The following is a 26,927-nucleotide window of genomic DNA, read 5'->3' on the forward strand; positions in this document are numbered from 1 at the left end:
GTGTGTGTGTGTATATATATATATATATATGTATATATATATATATGTATATATATATGCGTGTGTATATATATATATATATATATATATATAATATTTTCCCCAAATTCGGTTGGTCTTTCCACACTACTATTGTGTTTAACAGAAAGCTTTTTAATGCAGTAAAATTTAAGATGAACTTAAATTTTTTACATTCACTTTTTAAGATGAACAGTTTTTTCCTTTCCCGAGATCATAAAATTATTCTGATTTTCTTCCCAAAGGTTTTAAAGATTTGGCTTCATATATTAATTGTTAAACCATGTGAAATGTATTTTTTATTCCAAGCTTCCTTATTTTTCCAAGTGTTCTCTAAGACGCCCTCTGTTATATGAAGTATTCCATATTAGAGTCCCGGCCGGGCGTGGTGGCTCACGCCTGTAATCCCAGCACTTTGGGAGGCCAAGGTGGGTGGATCACGAGGTCAAGAGATTGAGACCATTCTGGCCAACATGGTGAAACCCCGTCTCTACTAAAAATACAAAAAAATTAGCTGCGTGTGCTGGCGTGCACCTACTTGGGAGGCTGAGGCAGGAGAATCACTTGAACCCGGGAGGCAGAGGTTGCAGTGAGTCAAGATTGTGCCACTGGACTCCAGACTGGGCAACAGAGCGAGACTCCATCTCAAAAAAAAAAAAAAAAGTTAGAGTCCCATTATATTTCCTCTATTGTGTTTCAGTTGGTCATTTCACGTGATCCTGAATGCTGTCTTAATTGCAGTATCTTCAAATAAAAGATCTGGAAGAACAAGAAGAACAAGACCCCCAACTCCTGCTTCAATAATACCTTGACTATGCTGGGACTTTGCTCTTACAAATATGTTGAGAACTGTCTTGTTAATTTCTACAAAATTATCCTCATACGATATATATTGACACTTCTTGGAATGTATACATGCACTTGGAAGACTCTTCATATTTAGGATATTGAGGTTTTTCTATCCATTGATATGGTATTTCTATTTCATATTTTTATAAAGGTCTTACAAAGATTTGCTACCTTATACTTTATTTATATTTTAACATATTTTTTATTACACTTTCTATTTTTGAATATAATTGTAGTTGACTTTTTATGTTATCTTATATGCTGTCACATTGTTGATCTCTCATTATATCCATATTACATAGTGTATTTGGCTGCATTTTTAGGTCATCTAGAAATAACAGTCCCATTTCTTCTTTGACAATAATCATGTTTTGTTGCTTTTTCTTGTCATAATGTGCTTATCAGAACCTCCATTTCAATATTTCTTTCACAATAAATATCAGTAGGTATCTTTGTCTTATTTTTGATTTTAATGGGAATTCACTTAAAGATTCACCATTAAAAATATATTTATTAAGATTTGCCATTGGATTGATAAACTACTATGCCCATGTGTTCAACTTTGTTAATATTACAGTTCAAACCCATCCCGTTACTATTAAGATTTTGTGTGACTTTTCAATATTTGAGAGAGATGACTGATACCCCAAAAGGAGACAGTAGATTAAGTTTTCACTGTATTAACTTTAAAAATTTATATATTTTGTAGCTATTTAAGTTGACATTTTTCATGTATTTCAGGCAAATTGAAAATTATCATTTCTATGTTTAACAATGCACTTTGTCTTAACATCTGTTTTCTGGTATTGCTCATTATTATTGTATATATATTGAATTCCTTCAATTTTCTTTCAGTAAAATGTATGAAAATTTATTTTGAGTGTGTCTCTTTTAAATAGCAAAAGCTGAATTTCTTGTTTGTTATTATTTTATCTAATAGGCCTCTGACTCTTATCTAGCAAATTTATCTATTTACATTTATTTAATTTCTGCTGTATTTATATTCAACTCTACCTTCTTATCTTTGGTTCTCTCATTTTCTTCTTTTTCTGTATTTCTTTATTTTCTATTTTCAGGTTTTTTTGTAATTAATTTCTTCTTTTTCATTTTATTTATCTTTACTGGTCAACTATGTATCTCTGATGTTTTACTAGGCATACCTATCATAATTCGTGAAGTATCTTAACAATATGAGCACTTCAGAATGTACTTTACATCCACTCACCTCATTCTGAATTGTAAGCTATTGTTTTCAGCACGCTGTGTCTGTTTTTTCTTAACCTAAGACACTGGACACAGTCAACAGTGGTGCATTAGTTTATAAAGCTAACGCTTGTTAGACCCATCTGCATGTACATGCCCTCTACTCTCCAGCCGCCCTTCTAGAATCATGTTTCTTTATCTTCCTGAAGTGTGTCCTTCAGAAATTCTACTAGCGAAAGTCTGTTGGTAAAATGCTCTTTCAGACTCTCTTTGTGCGAACAAGTCTTTATTTTTACTTTGTTCTGGAAAGATAGTTTTATGAGGATCATAAAGATAGCTCAACAGTTATTTTTCTTTCCTACATAATTTTGAAAATAATACTGCACTATTTTCTGGTTTCCACTGTTGTTGAGAAATATGCTGTCAACTAAATTGCCATTCTTTGGAAATGATCTCTGCTTTCCCTAGCTGATTTTAAGATTGCCTGTTGCTTCTTGGTGCTCCGTAGTTTCACAATAGTTTGCCTAGAATTGGATTGCCTTTAACTACTGTATTAGTCAGGGTTCTTCTGAGAAACAGAACCAATGAGGGGTGTGTGTGTTTGTGTGTGTAGAGAGATACATTTATTTTAAGGGACTGCTTTATGTGATTGTGGAGGCTTGAGAAATCCAAAATCTGAAGGGATAGGCCAGCAGGCTGGAGCCCCAGGAAGTGGCTGCAGTTTAAGCCCAAAAAGCAGCAGCTGGCAGAATCCCTTCTTGCTTGGTGAGGTCACCCTTTTGTTTTAAGGCCCTCAACTGATTGGACGAGGCCCACCCAGATTAGGGAGGTCCATGTGCTTTACCCAAAGCACTGATCTATTAATCTCATCTAAAAACCTTCATAGAAAAATCTAGAATAATGTTTGACCACCTATCTGGGTACCACGTCCTAGCCAAGTGGACACATAAAATTAACCAATGCAATTATCCTACCTTGGACACATTGTTCTTTCTGAATTTGTAAATTCATATGCTGTAAATTTTTATCTCCAGAAAATTATCATTAATTATGTATTCAAATGTTGCCTCTCCTCCATCCTTTCAAGTAGCACATGGTTCAGACACCTTGATGGGTGAGCATGTGCTAGACCTCTTTGGTCTGTCTCTGCAGCCCCTCTGCATTCCCTGTGCTGAATTTGTAGCTGCCACCTCACATTTGTCTTCCACTCACAAAACCTCTCCAGCTCTAAAGTCCTGCTTAACAGTGAACTGATGTTTCTGTTTAAATATTTATAATATCTAGTAGAGTCACTTGATTTATAATTTTTGCAGTCATGTGAGTCTCTTGCTTATTTCTTTAATGTTTAATATATGTGATTAATATGGTTTGGATTTGTGTCTCCACTAAAATCTCAAGTTGAATCGTAATCCTCAGTGTTGGAAGAGAACTTGGTGAGAGGTGACCAGATCATGAGGGCAGATTTCCCCTTGCTGTTCTCATGACAGTGAGATTTCATGAGATCTGGTTGATTAAAAGTGTGTAGCACCTTCCCCTTCTTGCTCTTCCTCCCACTCTAGCTATGTAAGACCTGCCTGCTTCCCCTTTGCCTTCCAACATGATTGTTCAAGTTTTCTGAGGTCTCCCTAGCCATGCTTCCTGTATACCCTGTGGTACTATGAGCCAATTAAGCCCCTTTTCTTGATAAATTACCCAGTTTCAGGTATTTCTTTACAGCAATATGAGAACAGACTAATACAGAAAATTGGTACCATGAATACTGCTGAGGTATTGCTATAAAGATACCTGAAAATGTGAAAGTGACTTTGGAACTGGGTAATGGCAGAGGTCAGAACAGTTTGGAGGGCTCAGGAGAAAACAGGAAAATAAGTGAATGTTTGAAACTTCCTAGAGACTTGTTAAGTTGTGACCAAAATGCTGATAGTGAATGAAGTCCAGGCTGAGGTGGTCTCAGATGGAAATGAGGGACTTATTAGAAACAGTAGCAAAGGTCATCACTTTTGTTACACTTTAGCAAAGAGGTTGGAAGCATTGTGCCCCTGCTCTAGGGATCTGTGCAACATTGAACTTGAGAGTTATGATATGGGGTATCTGGTGGAAGAAATTTCTGAGCAGCAAAGCATTCAAGATGGGGCCTGGCTGCTTCTAGCAACCTGTGCTCATATTTGTTTGCAAAAAAATGATGTAAAAGTAGAACTTATATAGAAGGAAAGCAGAGTGTAAAAGTTTGGAAAATTTGCAGCCTGTCCATGTGGTAGAAAAGAAAAATCCATTTTCAGGGCAGGAATTCCAGCCAGTTGCAGAAATTTACATAAGTAAAGAGGAGCCAAATGTTAATAGCCCAAACAACAAGGAAAATGCCTTGAAGACATTTCAGAGACCTTCTTAGCAGTCCATCCCATCACAGACCTAGAGGCCTTGGAGGGAAGAATGATTTCCTGGGCCAGGCCCAGGGCCCTGCTACCCTGTGCAATCTTGGGACACTGCTCCCTGCCTCCCAGCCACTCCAGCTCCCACCATGGTATAAGGGTCCCAGATATGTCTCAGGCCTCTGCTCCAGGGAGTGCAAGTTGTAATCCTTGGTGACTTCCACGTGGTGTTAAGCCTGCAGGTGCACAGAGGGCAAGAGTCAAGGTTTGGGAGCCTCTGCCTAGATTTCAGAGGATGTATGGAAATTCCTGGATGTCCAGGCAGAAGTCTGCTGCAGGGGAGAAGCCCTCATGGAGAACCTCTACTAGGGCAGTGCAGAGGGGAAATGTGCGGTTGGAGCTCCCACACAGAGTCTCTACTGGGATGCTGACTACTGGAACTGTGAGAAGAAGGCTACCATCCTCCAGACCCCAGAATGATAGATCTATTGATAGTTTGCACCATGTTCCTGGAAGACCCACAGGCACTCAACGCCAGTCTTTGAGAGCAGTCATGGGAGCTGAGCCTTTAAGAGCCACAGCAGTGGGGCTGCCCAAGGCCTTAAGAGCCCACCCCTTGCATCAGAGTGGCCTGGATGTGAGACATGGAGTAAAAAGAGATTATTTTGGAGCTTTAAGATTTACTGACTGCCCTTTTGGGTTTCAGACTTGTATGGGGCCTGCAGCCCTTTTGTTTCAGCTGAATTCTCCCATTTGGAATGGGTGTATTTACCCAATGCCTGTATCCCCATTGTATCTTGGAAGTAACTAACTTTTTAAAATTATTTTACAGGCTTATAGGTGGAAGGGACTTGCTTTGTCTTAGATGAGACTTTGAACTATGGACTTTTGAGTTAATGCTGATATGAGTTAAAACTTGGGGGACAGTTGAGAAGGAATGATTGTATTCTGCAATGTGAGAAGGACATGAGATTTGGCAGGGGTCAAGGGTGGAATCACATGTTTTGGATTTGTGTCTCTGCCCAAATCTCATGTTGAATTGTAATCCCCAATGTCGGAAGAAGGGCCTGATGGGAGGTGACTGAATCATGGGGGCAGATTTTCTCTTGCTATTCTTATAATAGTGAGTGAGTTCTCATGAGATCTGGTTGTTTAAAACTGTGTAGCACCTCCTGCTTCTTGCTCTTCCTCCTGCTCTGGCCATGTGAAGGCACGCCTGCTTCCCCTTCACTTTCTACCATGATTGTGAGTTTCCTGAGGCCTCCCCAGCCGTGCTTCCTGTACAGCCTATGGAAATATGAGCCAATTAAACCTCTTTTCTTTATGAATTTCCCAGTTTCCAGTACTTCTTTATAGCGGTGTGAGAAAGGGCTAAGATAGTCATCATAGTTATTTTATATTCAATGTCTGAAAATCTATACGTTTTAGTTGCCTGAGTCTATTGTTTTTATTTTTATTTTTTGCTCACTCATCTATGTAGTATTTTCCCTTATGTGTTTGATAAAATGTGTTGATATTCCCATATTTGGTTGAACTTAAATTACGGATAACTTTGGGGTCTAAATTAAATGTGTTTTCAGTTACTTGTGCTGTGAGCTGGAATCAACTTAGCCATGTTCCTGAACTCCTGGATTAATGTAGAATTCTCCAATTCTGACCCCTTCTTTCTACTGCTGACCCTGGCTTAGTCTCCTGATGGACTGGGGGCCCATAGAAGTATTAGGACCCAGGGTGGCCCCCACAATCCTTGAGTGCTTGTAACTCAACATTCCACATTCAGTTCATCTCCATTCAACTCGCTGAAATTCTGCAAGCCAAGCAATAACTATTTTACATTTTTTGTAGGAAATAGGGTTTTGACAGCCCTTCCTAACAGATATTCTAAAACACTACCAGAAGTAGAAAGCACCTTTCCTTATATTTGTTTGAGAAAAAAAAATTGGATATACATGGAAAAACTCTTTTTTTAATGCTTACTTCTTTCCTCTTTTGAATAACTATATATTCTAGGTTTCCTTAATTTTTCCTTCAGCAAGAATAAATGCCTTTTGCATCTGAGCTTTTTGAAAAAGAAAAATTTCATGAACTGAGAGTGTATAAAAAGCTTTTGAAAATATTTTAAGTTGTTTTATATGTGTATACACACACACACACACATATATATAATAAAAATAAAATGCCCAGATTGAATCACAAAGTTGCTAATTCCCATCAATTTTATGAACTTGCTGTTTTGCCATTGTGTTGATGATGCTAAAGAAATACTATTCTCTATCTGTCCAGCCTTACTGGTGAAGGCATATGACATGAAATGATGTGAGAAACTGGAATTCTCACACCTCACCCTGCTGGTGGTCAGTTGATACAACCTGTTTGGAAAACTGCCAAGCAGGATCTGCTAAAGGTAAGGACATACACGTATCATATCACCCTGCAACTGCACTCCAGAGTAGACACCCAAAAGAAAATGGATACTACATTCCCTAAAAGACATGTGCACAAATGATCATAATGGTTTTATATGTAATAGGCCCCAATCAGAAAACTCCAATGCCCACATCATTAGATTAGATAGAAACATTGTGTTATGAGCATACAGTGGAATACTGGATAGCAATGAAAAATAAAAAAGTCTACTGCTGCATATAATGTCATAATATTGAGCAAACAAAGTCAGACACAAGAATATGACTCTCATTCATGTGAAATTCAAAAACAGGCAAAATGAATCTATGGTTATAGAGGTCAAAATAGAGATTAGGTCAGGTGCCATGGCTCACGCCTGTAATTCCAGCATTTTAGGGGGCTGAGGAGGGAGGATTGCTTGAGCCCAGGAGTTCAAGACCAGCCTGGGCAACATGGTGAAACTCCATCTTTACAAAAAAGATAGAAAAATTATCTAGACATGGTAGCGCATACCTATAGTCCCAGCTACTGGGGAGGCTGAGTTGGGAGGATCACTTGAGCCCGGGAAGTTGAGGCTGCAGTGAGCCCAGATCCCATCATTGCACTCTAGCCTGGGAAACAGCGGGAGACCCTGTCTCAAACAAGCAAACAAACAAACAAAAATACTGATTACTTTTGGTGGGAATACTTCCAGATTCTAGAGACATGCTATACTTGAAAAAGATGCTGTGAAGTTTATTAAGTTGTCACTTCAGAGTCACCTACTTCACTTCAGGCACCTTGTACATCAATTAAATGTGCAAGATCATTTGCTATCTCTGCCTGGGAGGCAATCTTTCCTCTCAGATTGCAGACTCAATACTTTATTTATTTATTTTTATTATTATAGCTGCCTTTTCTTTTCTGTGACTATTATTTACGAGTTTCTCATCTGTTCTCTTATGCCTTCTGTAATTTTTGTTTTGAGACTTTTTTCCTATACCCTTCTTGATTCATTCAGTTAGTTACAATGACCAGAGTCTTTTTGATTAGTTTTTTTTTTTGAAATTTTTAAGTTAGAAAAAGCAGGGATTTACTATCAGAAATATTTTGTTCTTTATAACTCCTTATTCATTTTTGGTAAAGGTTTCTTACAAAGGAAAACTAGTGAGTCCCACACTAGACTTGCACGGGCACAGCTAAAGCAGAAGTCACAGGTGAGCACTTTAAATCCTCTCAAAGGATCAGGTCAGCAATCCAAGAACCCAGAACAATGAGTGAAGGCACCATCTCCCAAGGCGAGGAAAAGCATTTTTGCACATGCGCGCAATCAGGGAGGCAGCCCTCTATGCACCCTTTGAAGGAAAGCTGCACACTAACCAATTGACAAGCCAGTCAGGACAGAATTTGCAGAAGATGGGAAGAAGCAGCAACGGATTCAGCAACAGGTGAAAGATCAATGGATTCTGTACTTCCAAACCTAAATGCATGATATTCATGTGAGTGGGATTTTTCCTTCATTATAAATGTTTCGAAAGGATTCTCGAGGCAAAAATGGCATAGTATAAATAATGAAATTAGAATCTTAAACTACGCGAACCATACTCAGGTGCTGGGAAAGGATATGTGGCAACTAGAAACAAAAGCTCCCTGCAAGCTTCAGCTTTTAGGAGGCAGAAGAAAAAGAAATGAGAAATGTGACTTCTAGGAAAGCAGGTAGTTAGTAATTTAGCTTCAAATAATAACACGGAAAAATTGTCAAATATATAAGGTAGCTCAGGTAATTACTCCAGCTGTCAGGACAGAGAGAAAACATTACACACCACCTACCCTACCTCTAGAGGAAGAGGTTGCTAATGCAGCAGGGGTCAGAGGTATCCACTTGTAAAGACAGAAACCATTCCTCTGGGTTTCTTGTGATTACAAGGTTGCTCTGAACATGACAAACTTTGCTTTTTGCTCCATCAGGCCTGGCCCTGGGAGGATGAAAGTGAAGCTGGTGAGTCTGAAAATGCAGCCATCAAAGCAGCTTAAATCCTTTGAGTCTAGAAATTTTCCAACTCACTTCTTTCAAGAAAGAAATTGCACCATCTGTTTTATTCTCCAGTCCATAGACACTATCAATGCTAGTATTACCACTTTGCTAGGTACTATAAAACACACTCTTGAGTGCAAAGAATAACCACAATGCTTTATTTATATTTTATTTTATTTTATTATTATTATACTTTAAGTTTTAGGGTACATGTGCACAATGTGCAGGTTAGTTACATATGTATACATGTGCCATGTTGGTGTGCTGCATCCATTAACTTGTCATTTAGCATTAGGTATATCTCCTAATGCTATCCCTCCCCCCTTCCCCCACTCCACTACAGTCCCCAGAGTGTGATGTTCCCCTTCCTGTGTCCATGTGTTCTCATTGTTCAATTCCCACCTATGAGTGAGAATATGCGGTGTTTGCTTTTTGTCCTTGCGATAGTTTGCTGAGAATGATGATTTCTAATTTCATCCATGTCCCTACAAAGGACATGAACTCATCATTTTTTATGGCTGCATAGTATTCCATGGTGTATATGTGCCACATTTTCTTAATCCAGTCTATCATTGTTGGACATTTAGGTTGGTTCCAAGTCTTTGCTATTGTGAATAGTGCCGCAATAAACATACGTGTGCATGTGTCTTTATAGCAGCATGATTTATAGTCCCTTGGGTATATACCCAGTAATGGGATGGCTGGGTCAAATGGTATTTCTAGTTCTAGATCCCTGAGGAATCGCCACACTGACTTCCACAATGGTTGAACTAGTTTACAGTCCCATCAACAGTGTAAAAGTGTTCCTATTTCTCCACATCCTCTCCAGCACCTGTTGTTTCCTGACTTTTTAATTATTGCCATTCTAACTGGTGTGAGATGGTATCTCAATGTGGTTTTGATTTGCATTTCTCTGATGGCCAGTGATGGTGAGCATTTTTTCGTGTGTTTTTTGGCTGCATAAATGTCTTCTTTTGAGAAGTGTCTGTTCATGTCCTTCGCCCACTTTTTGATGGGGTTGTTTGTTTTTTTCTTGTAAATTTGTTTGAGTTCATTGTAGATTCTGGATATTAGCCCTTTGGCAGATGAGTAGGTTGCAAAAATTTTCTCCCATTTTGTGGGTTGCCTGTTCACTCTGATGGTAGTTTCTTTTGCTGTGCAGAAGCTCTTTAGTTTAATTAGATCCCATTTGTCAATTTTGGCTTTTGTTGCCATTGCTTTTGGTGTTTTAGACATGAAGTCCTTGCCCATGCCTATGTCCTGAATGGTAATGCCTAGGTTTTCTTCTAGGGTTTTTATGGTTTTAGGTCTAACGTTTAAGTCTTTAATCCATCTTGAATTAGTTTCTGTATAAGGTGTAAGGAAGGGATTCAGTTTCAGCTTTCTACATATGGCTAGCCAGTTTTCCCAGCACCATTTATTAAATAGGGAATCCTTTCTCCATTGCTTGTTTTTCTCAGGTTTGTCAAAGATCAGATAGTTGTAGATATGCGGCATTATTTCTGAGGGCTCTGTCCTGTTCCATTGATCTATATCTCTGTTTTGGTACCAGTACCATGCTGTTTTGGTTACTGTAGCCTTGTAGTATAGTTTGAAGTCAGGTAGCGTGAGGCCTCCAGCTTTGTTCTTTTGGCTTAGGATTGACTTGGCAATGCGGGCTCTTTTTTGGTTCCATATGAACTTTAAAGTAGTTTTTTCCAATTCTGTGAAGAAAGTCATTGGTAGCTTGATAGGGATGGCACTGAATCTATAAATTACCTATGGCAGTATGGCCATTTTCACGATATTGATTCTTCCTACCCATGAGCATGGAATGTTCTTCCATTTGTTTGTATCCTCTTTTATTTCATTGAGTAGTGGTTTGTAGTTCTCCTTGAAGAGGTCCTTCACGTCCCTTGTAAGTTGGATTCCTAGGTGTTTTATTCTCTTTGAAGCAATTGTGAATGGGAGTTCACTCATGATTTGGCTCCCTGTTTGTCTGTTATTGGTGTATAAGAATGTTTGTGATTTTTGCACATTGATTTTGTATCCTGAGACTTTGCTGAAGTTGCTTATCAGCTTAAGGAGATTTTGGGCTAACTAAAATCAGAGCAGAACTGAAGGAAATAGAGACACAAAAAACCCTTCAAAAAATTAATGAATCCAGGAGCTGGTTTTTTGAAAGGATCAACAAAATTGATAGACCACTAGCAAGACTAATAAAGAAGAAAAGAGAGAAGAATCAAATAGATGCAATAAAAAATGATAAAAGGGATATCACCACCAATCCCATAGAAATACAAACTACCATCACAGAATACTACAAACACCTCTATGCAAATAAACTAGAAAATCTAGAAGAAATGGATAAATTCCTCGAGACATACACCCTCCCAAGACTAAACCAGGAAGAAGTTGAATCTCTGAATAGACCAATAACAGGAGCTGAAATTGTGGCAATAATCAATAGCTTACCAACCAAAAAGAGTCCAGGACCAGATGGATTCACAGCTGAATTCTGCCAGAGGTACAAGGAGGAGCTGGTACCATTCCTTCTGAAACTATTCCAATCAATACAAAAAGAGGGAATCCTCCCTAACTCATTTTATGAGGCCAGCATCATCCTGATACCAAAGTCTGGCAGAGACACAACCAAAAAAGAGAATTTTAGACCAATATCCTTGATGAACATTGATGCAAAAATCCTCAATAAAATACTGGCAAACCGAATCCAGCAGCACATCAAAAAGCTTATCCACCATGATCAAGTGGGCTTCATCCCTGGGATGCAAGGCTGGTTCAACATATGCAAATCAATGAACATAACCCATCACATAAATATAACCAATGACAAAAACCACATGATTATCTCAATAGATGCAGAAAAGGCCTTTGACAAAATTCAACAACCCTTCATGCTAAAAACTCTCAATAAATTAGGTATTGATGGGACATATCTCAAAATAAGAGCTATCTATGACAAACCCACAGCCAATATCATACTGAATGGGCAAAAACTGGAAGCATTCCCTTTGAAAACTGGCACAAGACAGAGATGTCCTCTCTCACCACTCCTATTCAACGTAGTGTTGGAAGTTCTGGCCAGGGCAATCAGGCAGGAGAAGGAAATAAAGGGTATTCAATTAGGAAAAGAGGAAGTCAAATTGTCCCTGTTTGAAGATGACATGATTGTATATCTAGAAAACCCCATTGTCACAATGCTTTAAATCGTCTCTACAAGAGAGAGCCCAATGGTCAACTGACTGCACAGCAAATTGGTTTTTACGTGATTAAAGTACCATCCAGAAAACCAACTAGCATGCCTCAAAATTCTTACAGGATTTTGAGTCTTTTAAAAAATTTTCATCTATGTATTTTTCCCTTGATATCATGCCAGGAGTGTTTATCATATAATTAAAAATATTTTAAAGAACAACAACAAAATGATAAGCGTTTATTGCCCCAAATTCCAACAATACAGTAGTCTGGCTAATATAAAAATTATCTCATATTTAACAACACATGCAATCACTGCTAATCTTTTATGACAAATTAATATAAATGAAATTATTTAAATGTTGTTTTCATTCAGCAGTGTGCCAATAACCTTTTATCACCTCAAGAAGTGCATGTCAACTTTAAGGGCTATGTGGGTATGCTTAGTTTCCTTTTCAAAAAAAATAAATTTAAAGTGCTAGTCTACTGGAAATAATTATCTCTTTTTTGTCAGAAAATATATTTTTTTTTCTTTTGAAGCACGTTTGCTGGGTATTATAGAATTTTAAACAGGAATTAATTTCTTTTTCATACTTCAAAGGTGTCATTTCATTTCCTCTAGCTTCTCTAGTTTTTGTTGAGAAAGAAGTTGTCAATTTTACTATATTTTCTTTTTAACTTCTGGTTCCTTTTAAAGTCTTTTTTTTTTTAATTTTTAAGTTCCAGGGAACATGTGCAGGATGTGCAGGTTTGTTACATTGGTAAACGTGTGCCATGGTGGTTTGCTGCACCTATCAACCCATCACCTAGGTATTAAGCCCAGCATCCATTAGCTATTTTTTCCTGATGCTCTCCCTCCCACCATGGCCCCCACCCCTTGCCAGGCCCCAGTGTGTGCGGTTCCCCTCCATGTGTTCTCATAGTTCAGTTCCTACTTATAAGTGAGAACATGTGGTGTTTGCTTTTCTGTTCCTGCCTTATTTTGCTGAGGATAATGGCTTCCAGCTTCATCCATGTCCCTGCAAAGGACATAGTCTTGCTCCTTTTTATGGCTGCATAGTATTCCATGGTGTATCTCTACCACATTTCCTTTATCAAGTCTATCATTGATGGGCATTTGGGTTGATTCTATGTGTTTACAATTGTGAATAGTGCTGCAATTAATATACACATGCATGTATTATTATAATAGAATAATTTACATTCCTTTGGGTATATACCCAGTAATAGGATTGCTAAGTCAAATGGTATTTCTGGTTCTAGACCTTTGAGGAATCACCACACCATCTTCCACAATGGTTGAATGAATTTACATTCCCACCAACAGTGAAAAAGTGTTCCTATTTCTCTGCAACCTCGACATCATCTGACTTTTTAATGATCACTATTCTGACTGGCCTGAGATGGTATCTCATTGTGGTTTTGATTTGCATTTCTCTGAGGATCAGTGATGATGAGCCTTTCTTCATCTGCTTCTTGGCCACATGAATGTCTTCTTTTGAGAAGTATCTGTTCATGTCCTTTGCCCACATTTAATGTTTTTTTTTCTTGTAAATTTGTTTAAGTTCCTTGTAGATTCTGGATATTAGACCTTTGTCAGATGGATAGATTGCAAAAATTGTCTCCCACTTTGTAACTTGCCTGTTCACTCTGATGATAGTTGTTTTTGCTGTGCAGAAGCTCTTTAATTAGATCCCATTTGTCAATTTTTGTTTAATTTTTCTTTAAAATAAAAACAAACTTTATTTTAGGTTCAGGGGTACATGTGCAGGTTTGTTATATAGGTAAACTTGTGTTATGGGGGCTTGTTATACAGGTTATTTCTTTACCCAGGTATTAATCCTAATACCCAATAGTTATTTTTTCTGATCCTCTCCCTCCTCCCACCCTTCACCCTCAGGTAGGTCTCAATATTGAGTCTTGATAGCCTTCTAAAAAGAACATATTAAAGCTATTTTTAAACTCTGCAATTCAGATTCCCTGTAATGAGTTTAAACAACCTGATGATGCTTTATTCTGGAGCTGAGCTAACCATATGAATAACTACAAAGAATTTTAAGGTTAGCACTTCTTTTTCTCTTTCTCTTGCTGATAAGGAGGATGAGGATGTCTGAAGATGATATCTTCCAAGCATTAGGCTAGTCACTCTACCCATGTCCCCTCCATAATTCCACAATTACTCCTTGACATGAGGATCACATCCACCAAAGCCTGAAGAACCAGGAGAGCCAGGAGAACCAGGAGAACTGGGAGAACCAGGAGAACCAGGCAGTCTCCCTTCAACGCTACTGTCATGTTACTTTTCCACTGCACTTACCAGAGCTGCAAACACTGTCTGACCTTTCCTGAAATGGCACCGAATCATGCCCCATGCTCTGTGTCTCCTTCCAGGAAGAGTTTAGAGTCCACTCAACAAGCTACAGCCACACAATGGGAGAAAAACCCTGAGGATAACTGCACAGAAAGGGTAGGAGGACAGTTTCTCCCTGCTGAACTGTGCTGGCTTGGGGGACAGGGTGTTGCAGACAAATGGAATTGTACAATCCTCTTGTAAAATTAATTTTAAAAAGACTCTGTAGGAAAATATTAAAGAATATGGAAAGAAATGGAGCAGCATTAATTCAAAGATAGCACAAATAAATATGCTTTCCATAAGCAGGAAAGGTGAGTCAGAAAGGTTTGATTCTCCCCAGTAAATCTGGCAATTACAGTCAAAATCCCAACACTGTTTTTTGTAGAATTGGATCAAGAGCTATTGAAATTCACAAGAAAAAACAAAGAGAGAGGATGGAAAAAATAGAGTGAGTTAGGAGGTGGCAAGAGGGCAAGGCCTACAGATGACACAAATTGATTATAAATACCTAGTAATTACATAGTGTGATATTGCCATTGATATTGACCAACAGAATACAACAGAGGTCTCAGCAGCACACGCCTGCGCTCACGGTGCTGGTTACATGTGAGCCGTGGCATTGCAGATCACCCAGAAACAGTGTTGAGACAACTGGTTACCCATAAAAATGCACCTGGAACTCCACCTTTCACAGCTTTAATAAAAGCAGATCTCATGGGATTTAGAGATCTAATGTGAAAAGCAAACGTTAACAATATTTAGAGGAAAATATAAGGAAGTGTCTTTATGAACTTAAGAAAGATTTCTTGAACAAAATCCTAAAACCACAAAACCACAGAAGATAGCACAAACAAAATGAAAAAGCCAAGTTATAAGCTGTAGGAAGAGATTTTTAACCCATTACCACCAAAATATTATTACCAAGTATATATTAAACATTTCAATGGATTTGTAAGAAAAAAGATCACCTTAACAGTAAATGTGCCAAAGAGATAAACAGCATTTCACAGAAGAGGAAAAACCAAAGGAAAATACAAACAGAAAAAGTAAACAAAACTCATTAGTAATGACGGAAATGAAATAGAGCCCCAGAGAGAGAACCATTTTACAGCTACTGTACTTCAAATATTAAGTCAAAAATTACCTAGCACTGGAGAGGCTGTGGCTCAACTGGAATTTCCCAGAGCTGTGTGAATATAAACTGCACAGCCACTTTTGTAGAAAACTTGCTGTTATTTTGAAAATAGAACATCCTGGTATAATCTAGCACACAGAAATTCTACCTTATAGAATAGCCAAGAGACATTTATAAGTATCTTTATGGCTGCACCTGTTTTAATGATGATAAACTAGAAAAACAAACATAAAACAAAGGCAAAGTGTCCACAGGCAACTGACAATGGATAAACTGTAGTGAAATATCATACAGCAAAAAACCTCACAGAAACAAACAGCAAGTAAACATGCAAATCTCAGAAGACTATGGAAGAATAATATTTTATAAGCCTTGCAATAAAATGAAATTTTACATATATATATATATATATATATATGTGGATAAAACTTTTTTCAATCAAGAAAATGACAAACACAAAATTCAGGATGCCTTATATCTCTGGGCAGGCCAGAAAATGGAGTATGGAAGACTGCACAGATGGAAAGCTAGGGGCAATATTCTAATTATTGATTAGAACTGCAATTTCATGGGCATTTGTTTTATTATTTTGCTTCATAACTGACACAGAGTCTAAATGCAATTTTTAATTATCAAGAGCTCAATTAAATGGTTAGAAATGGAGTAGTCAGACATCTTAAACATAGATTGTACAAACATGAATATTTTTCTCTACGTTCTCCCTGTGTATGAAGTATCCAGTCATTTTGATGATATGACTGGAACGATTTATAATAAAACATTTTTTCAAACTGCTTACAGGATTCTACATTTCTCGTGCACTAATGCCTCTGTGGATGATGAATTCCCCAAGGGACGCAGCTCACAGGTCACCCTGCCGGAGATGGAGCCCAGGCTTCTGAGAGAGGAGGGCGTGTGCCCTGTGTCCCAGGGAGCTGCAGGTTCTCTCAGAGCCCAGGCTTCTGAGGAAGGAGAGTGTGAGCCCCATGCCCCAGGGAGCTGCAGGTTCTCTCAGAGCCCAGGCTTCTGAGGGAGGAGGGCGGGAGCCCCATGTCCCAGGGAGCTGCAGGTTCTCCTTTTTGCTCAAGTCTGGTTTTCTTGGGAGGGTGGATATTTAGAATGTGATTAAAACTCACTGCATTATACAGTGTTCATACCTCCTTAGGTGTTTTCTGTTAAGAAATTCATGGGAGTCTCACAGAAGTTTCCTAAAAATAACCTGCAGTCCTTCCTACAGTCACGGTGATATGTAAGTCAGAGGCAGGACTCAAAGAATTCTTGCCTGCTCACTGAGATGCTGTGAATTATGAACTTAAAATATCCTATAATGCAATCAGGATGTGTCCCACGTGGGAGTAAATGTCAACAGAACAGCACCTTCAATCTGTGTTCTAAGTATTTCCTCTGAAACTATCACAATTATCTTCACTGGGCAGTACAGCATCTTTTTAATTCTGTCTAGAGATTATCTCTGGGCTACTGATATTTCTGTTAAAATAAAATTTAACAAAAATCTATATGCTTACTGTGGTACTGGAGTTTCCGTTCAGATGCAAACCGCTGTCAAAGAGGGGAGACGAGGCCCCACTGCTGTGGTCGCTGGATGGCCCTGGGGACCCTGCAGCAAAACAAGAGAAGTTCTTTCCAACTGGTGCCACCAATAAAGCACACTGTGACCATGCAGTGACTTCAGTTCTACCTGTGCATGGGAAGTTACCAGCACCAAAATGCCTGGTGTCCAGTTATGGGCTGGGTCATCCCCAATGGCCTCTCACTTTCCTGCCATGATATGGTCTCCTCACCAAGATCTGACCTCAGGTTGAAGGGAGGGACCACTGCCGGCTCCTGTGAGGGCTCCCCAGGGTGGAGGGACAGCATCAGGAAGGTGTGCCCCCAGCAGCTCAGGCCCTCCCTGTCAACATCACCCCCTGGAATGGTCAGCACAAGGCGCCTTCTGTGACTGCAGTGTTCTCTTTTGAAAGGAGATGATCATACCAGGCCACTCAAAAGGTTTTTTCCAGAGACAATATTGAAAAGCTCACACTCAAAGCACTCAGCACATTACAGGTAAAACAGGTGCTCATAAAATAATTTCCCGGGAAATACAGGCTCATGCAACCAGAGCTTACACCTGCTAAACAGAAACAAGCCAGTTCATAGATCTTCATGCTGCATGGATTACCCAGGGGACATAGAGCGCTTTCATGCCGTTTCCAAGGTCCTGGGAACAGCTCAGGGAGAAAGGCTGTATTTGTTCCTTTATTGTCCCTTCCCACCAATATCTTCAGGCTGGACTATAAGAGTGGGCAGCGCCCATGTGGCTTAGTGTTTCAGCCCAGCATTTTTGTGGTATTGCCACATAAAGACAGATCTGTGAACACAGCAGCCTGACTATGCCAGATTCCAAGCCAGGTGGAACAGAGACCTCCCAACACTGAGAAAGGAGCCTTTGATGCATCCCTGAGTGGAGAGCAGGCCCTGTTGTTAGATCACCTGAGTGCCTGGAAAGAGGAAAGAAGCACTGAGAACAGCACTAGCAGGAGGACCTGTCACCAGCCAGCCATCAATCATCACAACAACGTGGGGCTGTTGCAGAATGGAGGCTTGAACTTGCACACTGGCTTCTTGCAGGAAAGACCCCTGTGAAGCTGAAGAAAGCCTGGTGGACACAACTCCGTGCATTTGTATTTGGGATGCCCTGTTGTGCCGTCTATTTCCTGGGATTAAAGTGAAGAACAATCGGCACCACATATGCAAAGTCATAATGTGACCACCAGCCTCGCTTGGTGCAGACAGGAACGCGATATGGCTTGGAGGCTCAAGACCCTCTAACCTCCAATCTGCCTCTGCAAATGTGATGTGCAACGTTCAGCGAGTTACCATGGCTCGCTGTTACCCTTTGTCCAGCTGTATAATATCTACAAAGACTCATATTTTTAGAAAACACTTCATACCATATTCCTTTGTGAAAATTAAGATATTGAGAAACTTGGAGAACTCTGGGGGAAATAAGAATTGCTTAACTTTTAAAGGGTAGTTGTCAATTTTACTAGATGAAGAACTTTTCTTTTTCATTGACCACTGTTTACTGTCTGGTGAAGACTCTGCTGTGGACCAGCCACTGCTCCACACAGCACCCAGAGCGTTTCACAGGGTTGTTGAGACAGCACCTGAATCTGCCCTTTAGCGTTCAGAAGCACATTTCACTGTTACCTATTTGAAATTCTTTCCCAATGCCTGTTATTTTATACCCGTAATCACCTTATCAGTAATTGGAGAGGAAAATCAAAATATTTTTAATGACTGCAGTCTTCCAAAATCCCAAAGTTCATGCTGTAGACAAAGGAAACACATGACTAATGGCAGCAGATCCAAGCCGCCATTGACTGAATGAGCTAACAGGTAAATAGTCAATAAATTTACATTTGACAGTCACGCTTCCACTCTAAATTTCTATAAATTTCTGATGAATAGGTATCTTGTCATCCACATCCCAGAACAGAAATGTGAATAGTTATATCTTTCTACTATCACAAATAAAAGTCCATTATTTTTTAAAACCCAATATCAAGAATTCTTAATGAGAAAAATAGACTTAGTTTATTTTTATTAGGTGTCAAAAATAAACAATCATATTAGAAAACATATAGTATATGATCAATGTTTATTAAAACACCTAATCTTAAAAAAAATTAACCCTAACCTATCAAAACTGCTTAGATTACCCTCAGACAATGCTGGTTGGAATGTAAAATGGTGCGGCTGCTGTGGAAAATAATGTGGCAGCCACTCAAAAAGTTGAGCCTAGAGTCACCAGAGGACCCAGCAATTCCAGTCATCGGCATCCACTCGGTGGGAAGGAAAACATCTCCCAAGAAAAACGCATTCACGGATGCTCATGGCGGTATAATTCACAATATCCCCCAAACAGAAGCAAGACAAACGCCCATCAGCTGATGAATGGATAAACAAAACCCATACAAAGGGTATGTACACGGGTCCGTATACACAGATATATTCCCTAGGACGGATGCTGTTCAGCTAAAAGAATGCAGCACCGATGCCCGCGACATTGGGGGCGGACTCTGAAACTACACTGGGGGAAGATGCCAGACACAAAGGCATCTTTGTGCGGGATTCCATTACAGAAAACGTCCGGCGCAGACGCAGATCCTCATTCCAGGTCCGATGCCATGGGGTTTGAGCCACCAGCAGATGTTGACTTCAGGGGAGCCTGGGCCTTGCCTTCAAGGCCCTTCCTGATTACCCACAAAGAGACAGGAAGGAAATTCCCGGCTGCCGAGGGCTGGGGTGGGGAGAATCGGGGCTGACTGCTACTTGGCACAGGGTTTATTTTTGGGATGATGGAAATGTTTTGGAATTAGACAGTAGCAATGCCTCTACAACGTAGTGAAATATTTAAAATTGCTGAAGTGTTACTTTAAAACGGTGAGTTTTGTGTTGCATGAATTGTGTCTTTATAAAAAGACCAAGAGCCTGACTTGTGAAAAATAAAACCCTACTTTGACTCAGTCTCAAACGGCTATTTATTTTCTCTTTGATAAACGTTTTAAAATGTGGAAACTGGACATTTTCCGCACAGATCTGCTGTGATACTCTCTTTCCCCACTCACTGGAGCTGCTCGGTGGATTTCTGCTTCATGCAGTCAGAAAGTGAAGTCTGCTCAGGCACAGAAATTTTACCTTCACGGTGTGAATTCAGCAGAGGACGTTTCACCTGAATTTATGGAGAGATTATGGCTGTCTTGCTTAAATTGTTATGGATACTAAGATTTTAACATTTTTCATTGTAAAGAATGAAATAAAAGGAGAATAGACACTTATTGAATTAATGGGGACTCAGCACCCCTGGCCTCTGTGATCTGCACCCCAGGCTGCCCTTTCCTGCATGTGCCTGAGGACGTGTGGTGTGGTCTGTGCAGCTGGGCCTGTCCAGGCAGAGCCGTCAGTGTCAGCACAGCCCCGCTCAGGATGCCGGCAGCAATGCTCATAGAAGTCACTAGGTCACTGGCAACGGACCCCGGAGCCTGCGGGTTTTAGCGGAGCCCACGGACAGAAGTCAGGATGTGAATCTCGACAGAGACAGCCTCCGGCCCCACGGGCTCAGGCACTAGAATTGCAAGAGCTGCCCATCCTCAGAGGGAAACACAGGCTCAGTGCTATGGGGCTCTAGGCAGAGGCTCACGGTGAACACCTCCGCCTGGGGCACTTCCTCTGCCATCTGGTGTTGCAATGTTGCTGCTGCTGTTGCTTAAATTCTGCTCCTTCAAAGGCACCCAGGGAAGCTGGCTTAGACGCAGCACCCATCTCACTCGGCCTGTGAAGTCACCTTGCCCGAGAGAGAAGTCAGGAACGGCCCCAGGGTGAGTGTCCTCTGCCTCCCACCCCCACTCAGCAACATCCGAAAGCACCCCCTGCTTTCTGTCTGTCTCCTCCTTTATCTGTGACACCTCCTCCTGTCCAAGCCACTATCTTCTCTTCTTTTCTTTCTGGCAAAAATCTACGAAAAGTCTTAGTTTCTTCCTTCGTGAGCCTGCATGGTCACAGCTGCTGCAGAATCTGCAGACACTCACGCTGCCCCCTCAAAAGTGAGTCCTCCTCCCACATCCGAGCTCACTGCTGGGCCTCCTGATGTGCGTCTGACACCTGAGTCTCCCTGCTGGCTCCAAGAACTTCTGTGCAGCCCTCATCAAGCCCACCCCCTTCCCGACTCACAGCAACGTTTCTCAAAACCCCAGGGGTGCACCACTGTGCCGCGTGTGACATTTCGCTCCCTTGAACTTTTGCCCGTTTGCTAACATGGTCTGCCTCTACGGCCCTGGGAATATTCGCCTTTCTCATGCACAGCCCCTCAGCACCCCTTACTCTTTTTCCTCAAGAACCCTCTAGGTCTTCATCCATGCTCCCGTGGCTCCTTCTAGCAGAGGGAGTGGTCTCTGAGGATGGCAAGGCATGCAGTGAATCTTACTGATCCAGGTTTGCTACAATGGCAGGAAGATCGATTTTCCTAAGACTGTGAATAGCATAGTTATCCTGCTGTGATCGATGGGAAAAATGGAGTTGCTGAAATGGATTTGTTCCTGGTTGCTCAGGAAGATGAAAGCAGAAGTCACGCTATGAGTCTAATGATGCTTTTGATCAAATGCTGAAACAGGAAAAGTTCACTTGTCCCCCTTGCAGAGCTTGTGATGGGGGAGTGGCTCGCTTCTTCGGTGCCCCACTGCTCAAACCTCTGGCGGGGGTGCCATAGAGATGGGCCGGCTTTGGGGCTCTGACCCCTGGCAGCATCTAGGGGCGGATGTTTCCAGCTCCTGAAGCCCCAGTGGGAGTGTGCTCCAGGGTGCTCTGTTAGTTCCGCCGTCTGTGGGCGGCTTCTAGGCTTCAGCTCCGCCGTCCGTGGGCGGCTTCTAGGCTTCAGCTCCACCGTCCGTGGGCGGCCTGTAGGTTTCAGCTCCGCCGTCCGTGGGCGGCTTCTAGGCTTCAGCTCCGCCGTCTGTGGGCGGCTTGTAGGTTTCAGTTCTGCCGTCTGTGGGCGGCTTCTAGGCTTCAGTTCTGCCATCTGTGGGCAGCTTATGTTAATCAGCTCAATTAGACCCTCTGCCTTATCGCGAGGACAGAGGGCTTTCTGCATCCCGGGGTTCTTGCCTTAGCATACCAGAAGAATCAGATCCCACGTGGGCTTGGAGGGTTGGCACAAGGTTTTATGGAGTGGTGGTAGCTCTCAGAAGATGGATGGAGAGCCAGAAGGGCATGGAGTGGCAAGGTGGTTTTCTCCTGGAGTCTCATCCAACCACCCACGCCAAACTCCACATCATTCTGCCAGTCGATAGCCTGCCAGTGTCTGCTGGTGCCTGTCAGCATGCTCTTCCACTCCTCTGCTCTTCTCCACGTCCGGCCACTTGTGTCTCTGCCCACTAGGGTCTTGGGGTTGTTATAGGCATAGGATGGGGGCGTGGTAGGCCAGGGTGGTACTGGAAAGCGCAACATTTGGGTGCAAGAACAAGAGTGCCTGTCCTCACTTAGGTCCATGGGCACAGGTCTGGGGGTGGAGCCCTCGCCAGGGCTTCTCCTCCCAGCACTTCCCTGGCCCCCCTGCTATATCAGTGAAAAACCCAATGCATGATCAGAACTCAACTACTGATGTGCCTGAGAGCTACAGCCGGGCCACTCGGGGCAGGAGAGAAGGAAGGCATTGACAATAGGGACATCAATGGAAGAGAGAGAGAAAGTAAAACAGTCAATATGAACCCCCAGGGAGGGAAGCTGTTCCTTCCCATGAGAGAGTGGCAGGAAGGACAGCCCACCAGCCCCCATGAGAAGGAACCCAACTGTCGGCTCAGCAGGAAGTCCTCATTCCACGTTGGATGCCATGGGGTTTGAGCCACTAGCAGATGTTGACTTCAGGGGAGCCTGGGCCTTGTCTTCGAGGCCTTTCCTGATTACCCACAGAGGGCAGTGATGCCCTCTGCTAAATCAAAGGAACGGTGGTGACTCCAACCTTTATAAAGACATGGCAGCTGAATAACATTAGTAAAAGTTACAACTATCTTCACTAAAACATTTTTCTAGATTTGGGGTTCATCACTTTCATATTGGGTCACAATTCAAGTATAATAGAGGATTACAAGCTTTGTGCCAAAATATGTCAGGGCCTTCATAGCATAAATGTACCATTATTTTCATTTTTTGCACTGAAAATTTCTCAGATCAACATAGGTATTTTAAATGTAAACTTTGCTTCTATGTTAACATATAGATAAATACAATCATGGTGAGTTTGCACGAAGGAACAACCATGTAGTTAAGTGACGAGAAGCACGGTTGAGAAGCATGGTCTGATAACACTTCCTTTAAAAAAGCCCGTGGATGTGTTAAAACATACAACGTCATGGGACTACGTGATGCCATGGTGCCTGCCTATACTTTTCTTCTCTCTGAATATACACTCAGCAAATGATTAATATCCCAGGCCATGCAGTAGCATTTGGATAAATAATGTGGCAAAAAAGGAATTTCTCCAGCACCCTGGCATTTCTCCTCTTCCCACTTACCTAACGGGAGCTTCAGAAATGCCGGCGCTTCCCTGAGATACTCAACAGTGATGGTAACTTCATCGCCAGCATTTCTCAGAAGATGCACCTGTCAATATGACAAAAATAGCTACTTTACTACCACAAAAGAACCAGACACAGAATTAAAAACTAAAATCTCTCTGCCTCTCCTGTTTCCCAAGAATTCAAAGTTCACAGTTACCTCTGAAACATGGAAAACTTTGTGGGCTTCAGCTGGAGTAAAGAAAGAGCGGTTATCACCTCCGAGACCACCTACCTCCCACACTCTATCTGCGTAAACAAGTGCATGAGTGAGCAGGGGTCTGCCCGTATCATCCACAACACATCATAGGGATGCTCTCTGCATCCCTATGAATGCAATCTACCAGAAAATAATACCCTCGGAGAAATCAGTTTGTTACTACAAACAGCCTGTGTTCAGTCACTGGCAAAATGTGGATTAACTGTGGCACAACAAACCACAAATACTACTTTAAAGATTTAAATTATGCTTTAGTTCTCAGGAAATTAGTGGCTATCACTTCAAAAGGATGGAACTTAGTTCTGTGCTGGAATTTCAAAGTATACAAACTGTTTTAGTCACCTCACATACAATCCTGTATGTTTCAACACAGCATCTAAAATCAGCTTTTTGTGCACAATGTATTTGCCATTGTTTAAATCTGATTGAGACACTAAAAGTCTAGATGCTGCAAATCTGTGTGTGTCAGAATTCACTGCACCCGCATCTGTGTCTTCCCATAATGCATAACCCTCCTCTGCCGTATCCTCCTCCTCCGAGGCCAGGCATAGCCCACCCGCCCTCTCCTCTACATGGAGCCTGCCAACAGTTTGGGCAGGTTCCCACCTCACTGCATCCTCCTAGGCCAGGCACATCCCACCTCACCCTCTCCTCTACATGGTGCCTGTCCACAGTTTAAGCCGGTTCCTGGTCTACTTCATCCTCCTAGGCCAGGCATATCCCACCTCATCCTCTCCTCTACATGGAGCCTGTCCACAGTTTAAGCCGGTTCCTGGTCTACTTCATCCTCCTAGGCCAGGCATATCCCACCTCATCCTCTCCTCTACATGGAGCCTGTCCACAGTTTAAGCTGGTTCCTGGTCTACTTCATCCTCCTAGGCCAGGCATATCCCACCTCATCCTCTCCTCTACATGGAGTCTGTCCACAGTTTAAGCAGGTTCCTGCTCTACTTCATCCTCCTAGGCCAGGCATAGCCCACCCCGCCCTCTCCTCTACACACATCCTGCCAACAGTTTGGGGAAGTTCCTACCTCATTTCATCCTCCTAGGCCAGGCATATTCCACCTCACCCTCTCCTCTACATTGAGACTGTCCAAAATTTGAGCAGGTTCCTGCCCTACTTCATCCTCCTAGGGCAGGCGTATCCCACCTCGCCCTCTCCTCTACACAGAGACTGCCCACAGTTTGGGCAAGTTCCTACCTCACTTCATCCTCCTAGGCCAGGCGTAGCCCACCTTGCTCTCTCCTCTACATAAAGCCTACCCACAGTTTGGGCAGGTTCCTGCCCCACTTCATCACTCCCTCTGATCTTTCCTCCTCATTTCTTCAGTCACTTTCCATGCCCGTCATTGCCTACCTGGAGGATTACAGTTCTGCACAGCTCCCTAAGACGCCTGATGTAGCTTGAGTGGGTTTTGAAGACTGGATTTGAAAAGTCTGAAAGTTCCCATGGCCTGAGATCCAACATAAATGCCTTCCTGTTTCACCCGAGGACATTTCTATCTGGCATGGCTGGTCCACCTCCACCAGTGGTGCTCCCTCCTGGCCCTCTGAGCCGCCCCACCCTGGCCATGCCTGTGGACAACCTTACATATGTCGGTGCTTTCACATAGATCTTCACTTCATAGGACAGCCTCGTCCCTTTTACCTCATGAAATCCCACTAAAAACTCCAGACTGGAAACAGAACTGCAGAAATGCTCCTGTAATGCCACTGAGCATTTTCAACATCCTTTCTTCTCCCTCCCCTCCTCATCCACTTCCATGTGTCTGGTGACCCTGTGCTGATGGCCTCCAGGTCGCAGGTGCTGTTGGGAGGCTTCACACGCCCACTTCCTGTTGGGAGGCCTCACACGCCACTTCCTGTTGGGAGGCCTCATATGCCCACTTTCTGTTGGGAGGCCTGACACACCCACCTCCTGTTGGAGGCTTCACACGCCCACCTCCTGTTGGGAGGCTTCACACTTCACACGCCTACTTCCTGTTGGGAGGTTTCACAGGCCCGCTTCCTGTTGGGATGCTTCACACACTCACTTCCTGTTGGGAGGCTTCCCATGTCCACTTCCTGTTGGGAAGGTTCCACATGCCCACTTCCTGTTGGGATGCTTCCCACACTCACTTCCTGTTGGGATCCCTCAAAAGCCCACTTCCAGTTGGGAGGCTTCACATGCCCACTTCCTGTGATCCTGCAGCACTGCCTTCCTGTCACGCTCCACAAGCTGGGCCCCCCATAGAGCTGAGCCAGGCCTCTCCTGCCGGCTGTCTCCAAGGCGTCTTTCCTCCCCTGCTGTTCAGTACAAGTGCACCTTGTGAGACGCCTGTCTCTGACGTCCACATCCTGTCTTCATACAGGCTGCTGCAGTGCAAAGTGACTGTGAAATAGAAGCCCTCCTCTGACCAACTCCCAGAAAGTGTCAAAGCTTAACCACCAGCAGGTTTGTCTGATTCTATCCTCCCCCCTGCACAAGATCCTGGAGAAAACTACCAAAGCTGAATTTTCTTCTCCTCTTTGGTGAAAAGAAGTAGAACCGAGGCTCTCCTTTGATAAACGGGGTTCATGACGGCAACGACACCCTTCCTTTCTACGTGGAAGGGCTGGACTCTCACAAGGCCCTGCAAGCCCTCGTCCCTGGAGGTGCAGAGTGTGCGGTGTGGGAGGGGAGATCACACAGACCTCCGCTGTCGACTGTCCAGCCACCTCCCAGCAAGTGACGGCCACTGTAATACCCTAGTTGTCCCGGGAGCTCAGTGCAGTGTAATTTTAAAAGGCAAAACATCACCAGGACAAGAGCAGTTTGAGATTCATGAAGCTCACCGTGCCCCATCCTTAAACAGGCTGCCTTCCTCCCAAAGGACCAGGCCACACACAGCTTCCGTATGTGAGTCTGTCGCCCAGCCAGTGTGCCTGAAGTCCTTGTTGGAAATCATTGAGGTGTGTGTGGACACCTCCCTGCCCACCTCCATACCCGAGGTAAGTGAGTCTATTCAGTGACTTTCCCCAGTTTTTCTGGAGAATGACTGTGGATTGAAGCAGGAAAATCTGCCATCCCTT

At 42.4% G+C, this 26,927-nt stretch overlaps 1 protein-coding gene across 9 annotated transcripts in view; it reads right to left on the bottom strand.

Annotated features, from left to right (window-relative positions):
* The window catches only part of SNTG2 (syntrophin gamma 2), a 388,440-nt gene that overhangs the window by 159,556 nt on the left and 201,957 nt on the right, over positions 1 to 26,927 (bottom strand). For all 9 annotated transcript variants that reach the window (XM_055378685.2, XM_031008374.3, XM_055378682.2 and 6 more), the window contains exons 7-8: positions 23,615 to 23,702; positions 17,069 to 17,160 (exon numbers count right to left, since the gene is read on the bottom strand). In XM_055378685.2, coding sequence (XP_055234660.2) covers positions 17,069 to 17,160; positions 23,615 to 23,702 — 180 coding nt within the window. The remainder of the gene's footprint in view (positions 1 to 17,068; positions 17,161 to 23,614; positions 23,703 to 26,927) is intronic.

The sequence above is a fragment of the Gorilla gorilla genome, chromosome 12, assembly GCF_029281585.2.
Source record: "Gorilla gorilla gorilla isolate KB3781 chromosome 12, NHGRI_mGorGor1-v2.1_pri, whole genome shotgun sequence".
In the NCBI taxonomy this organism is placed as follows: Eukaryota; Metazoa; Chordata; class Mammalia; order Primates; family Hominidae; genus Gorilla; species Gorilla gorilla.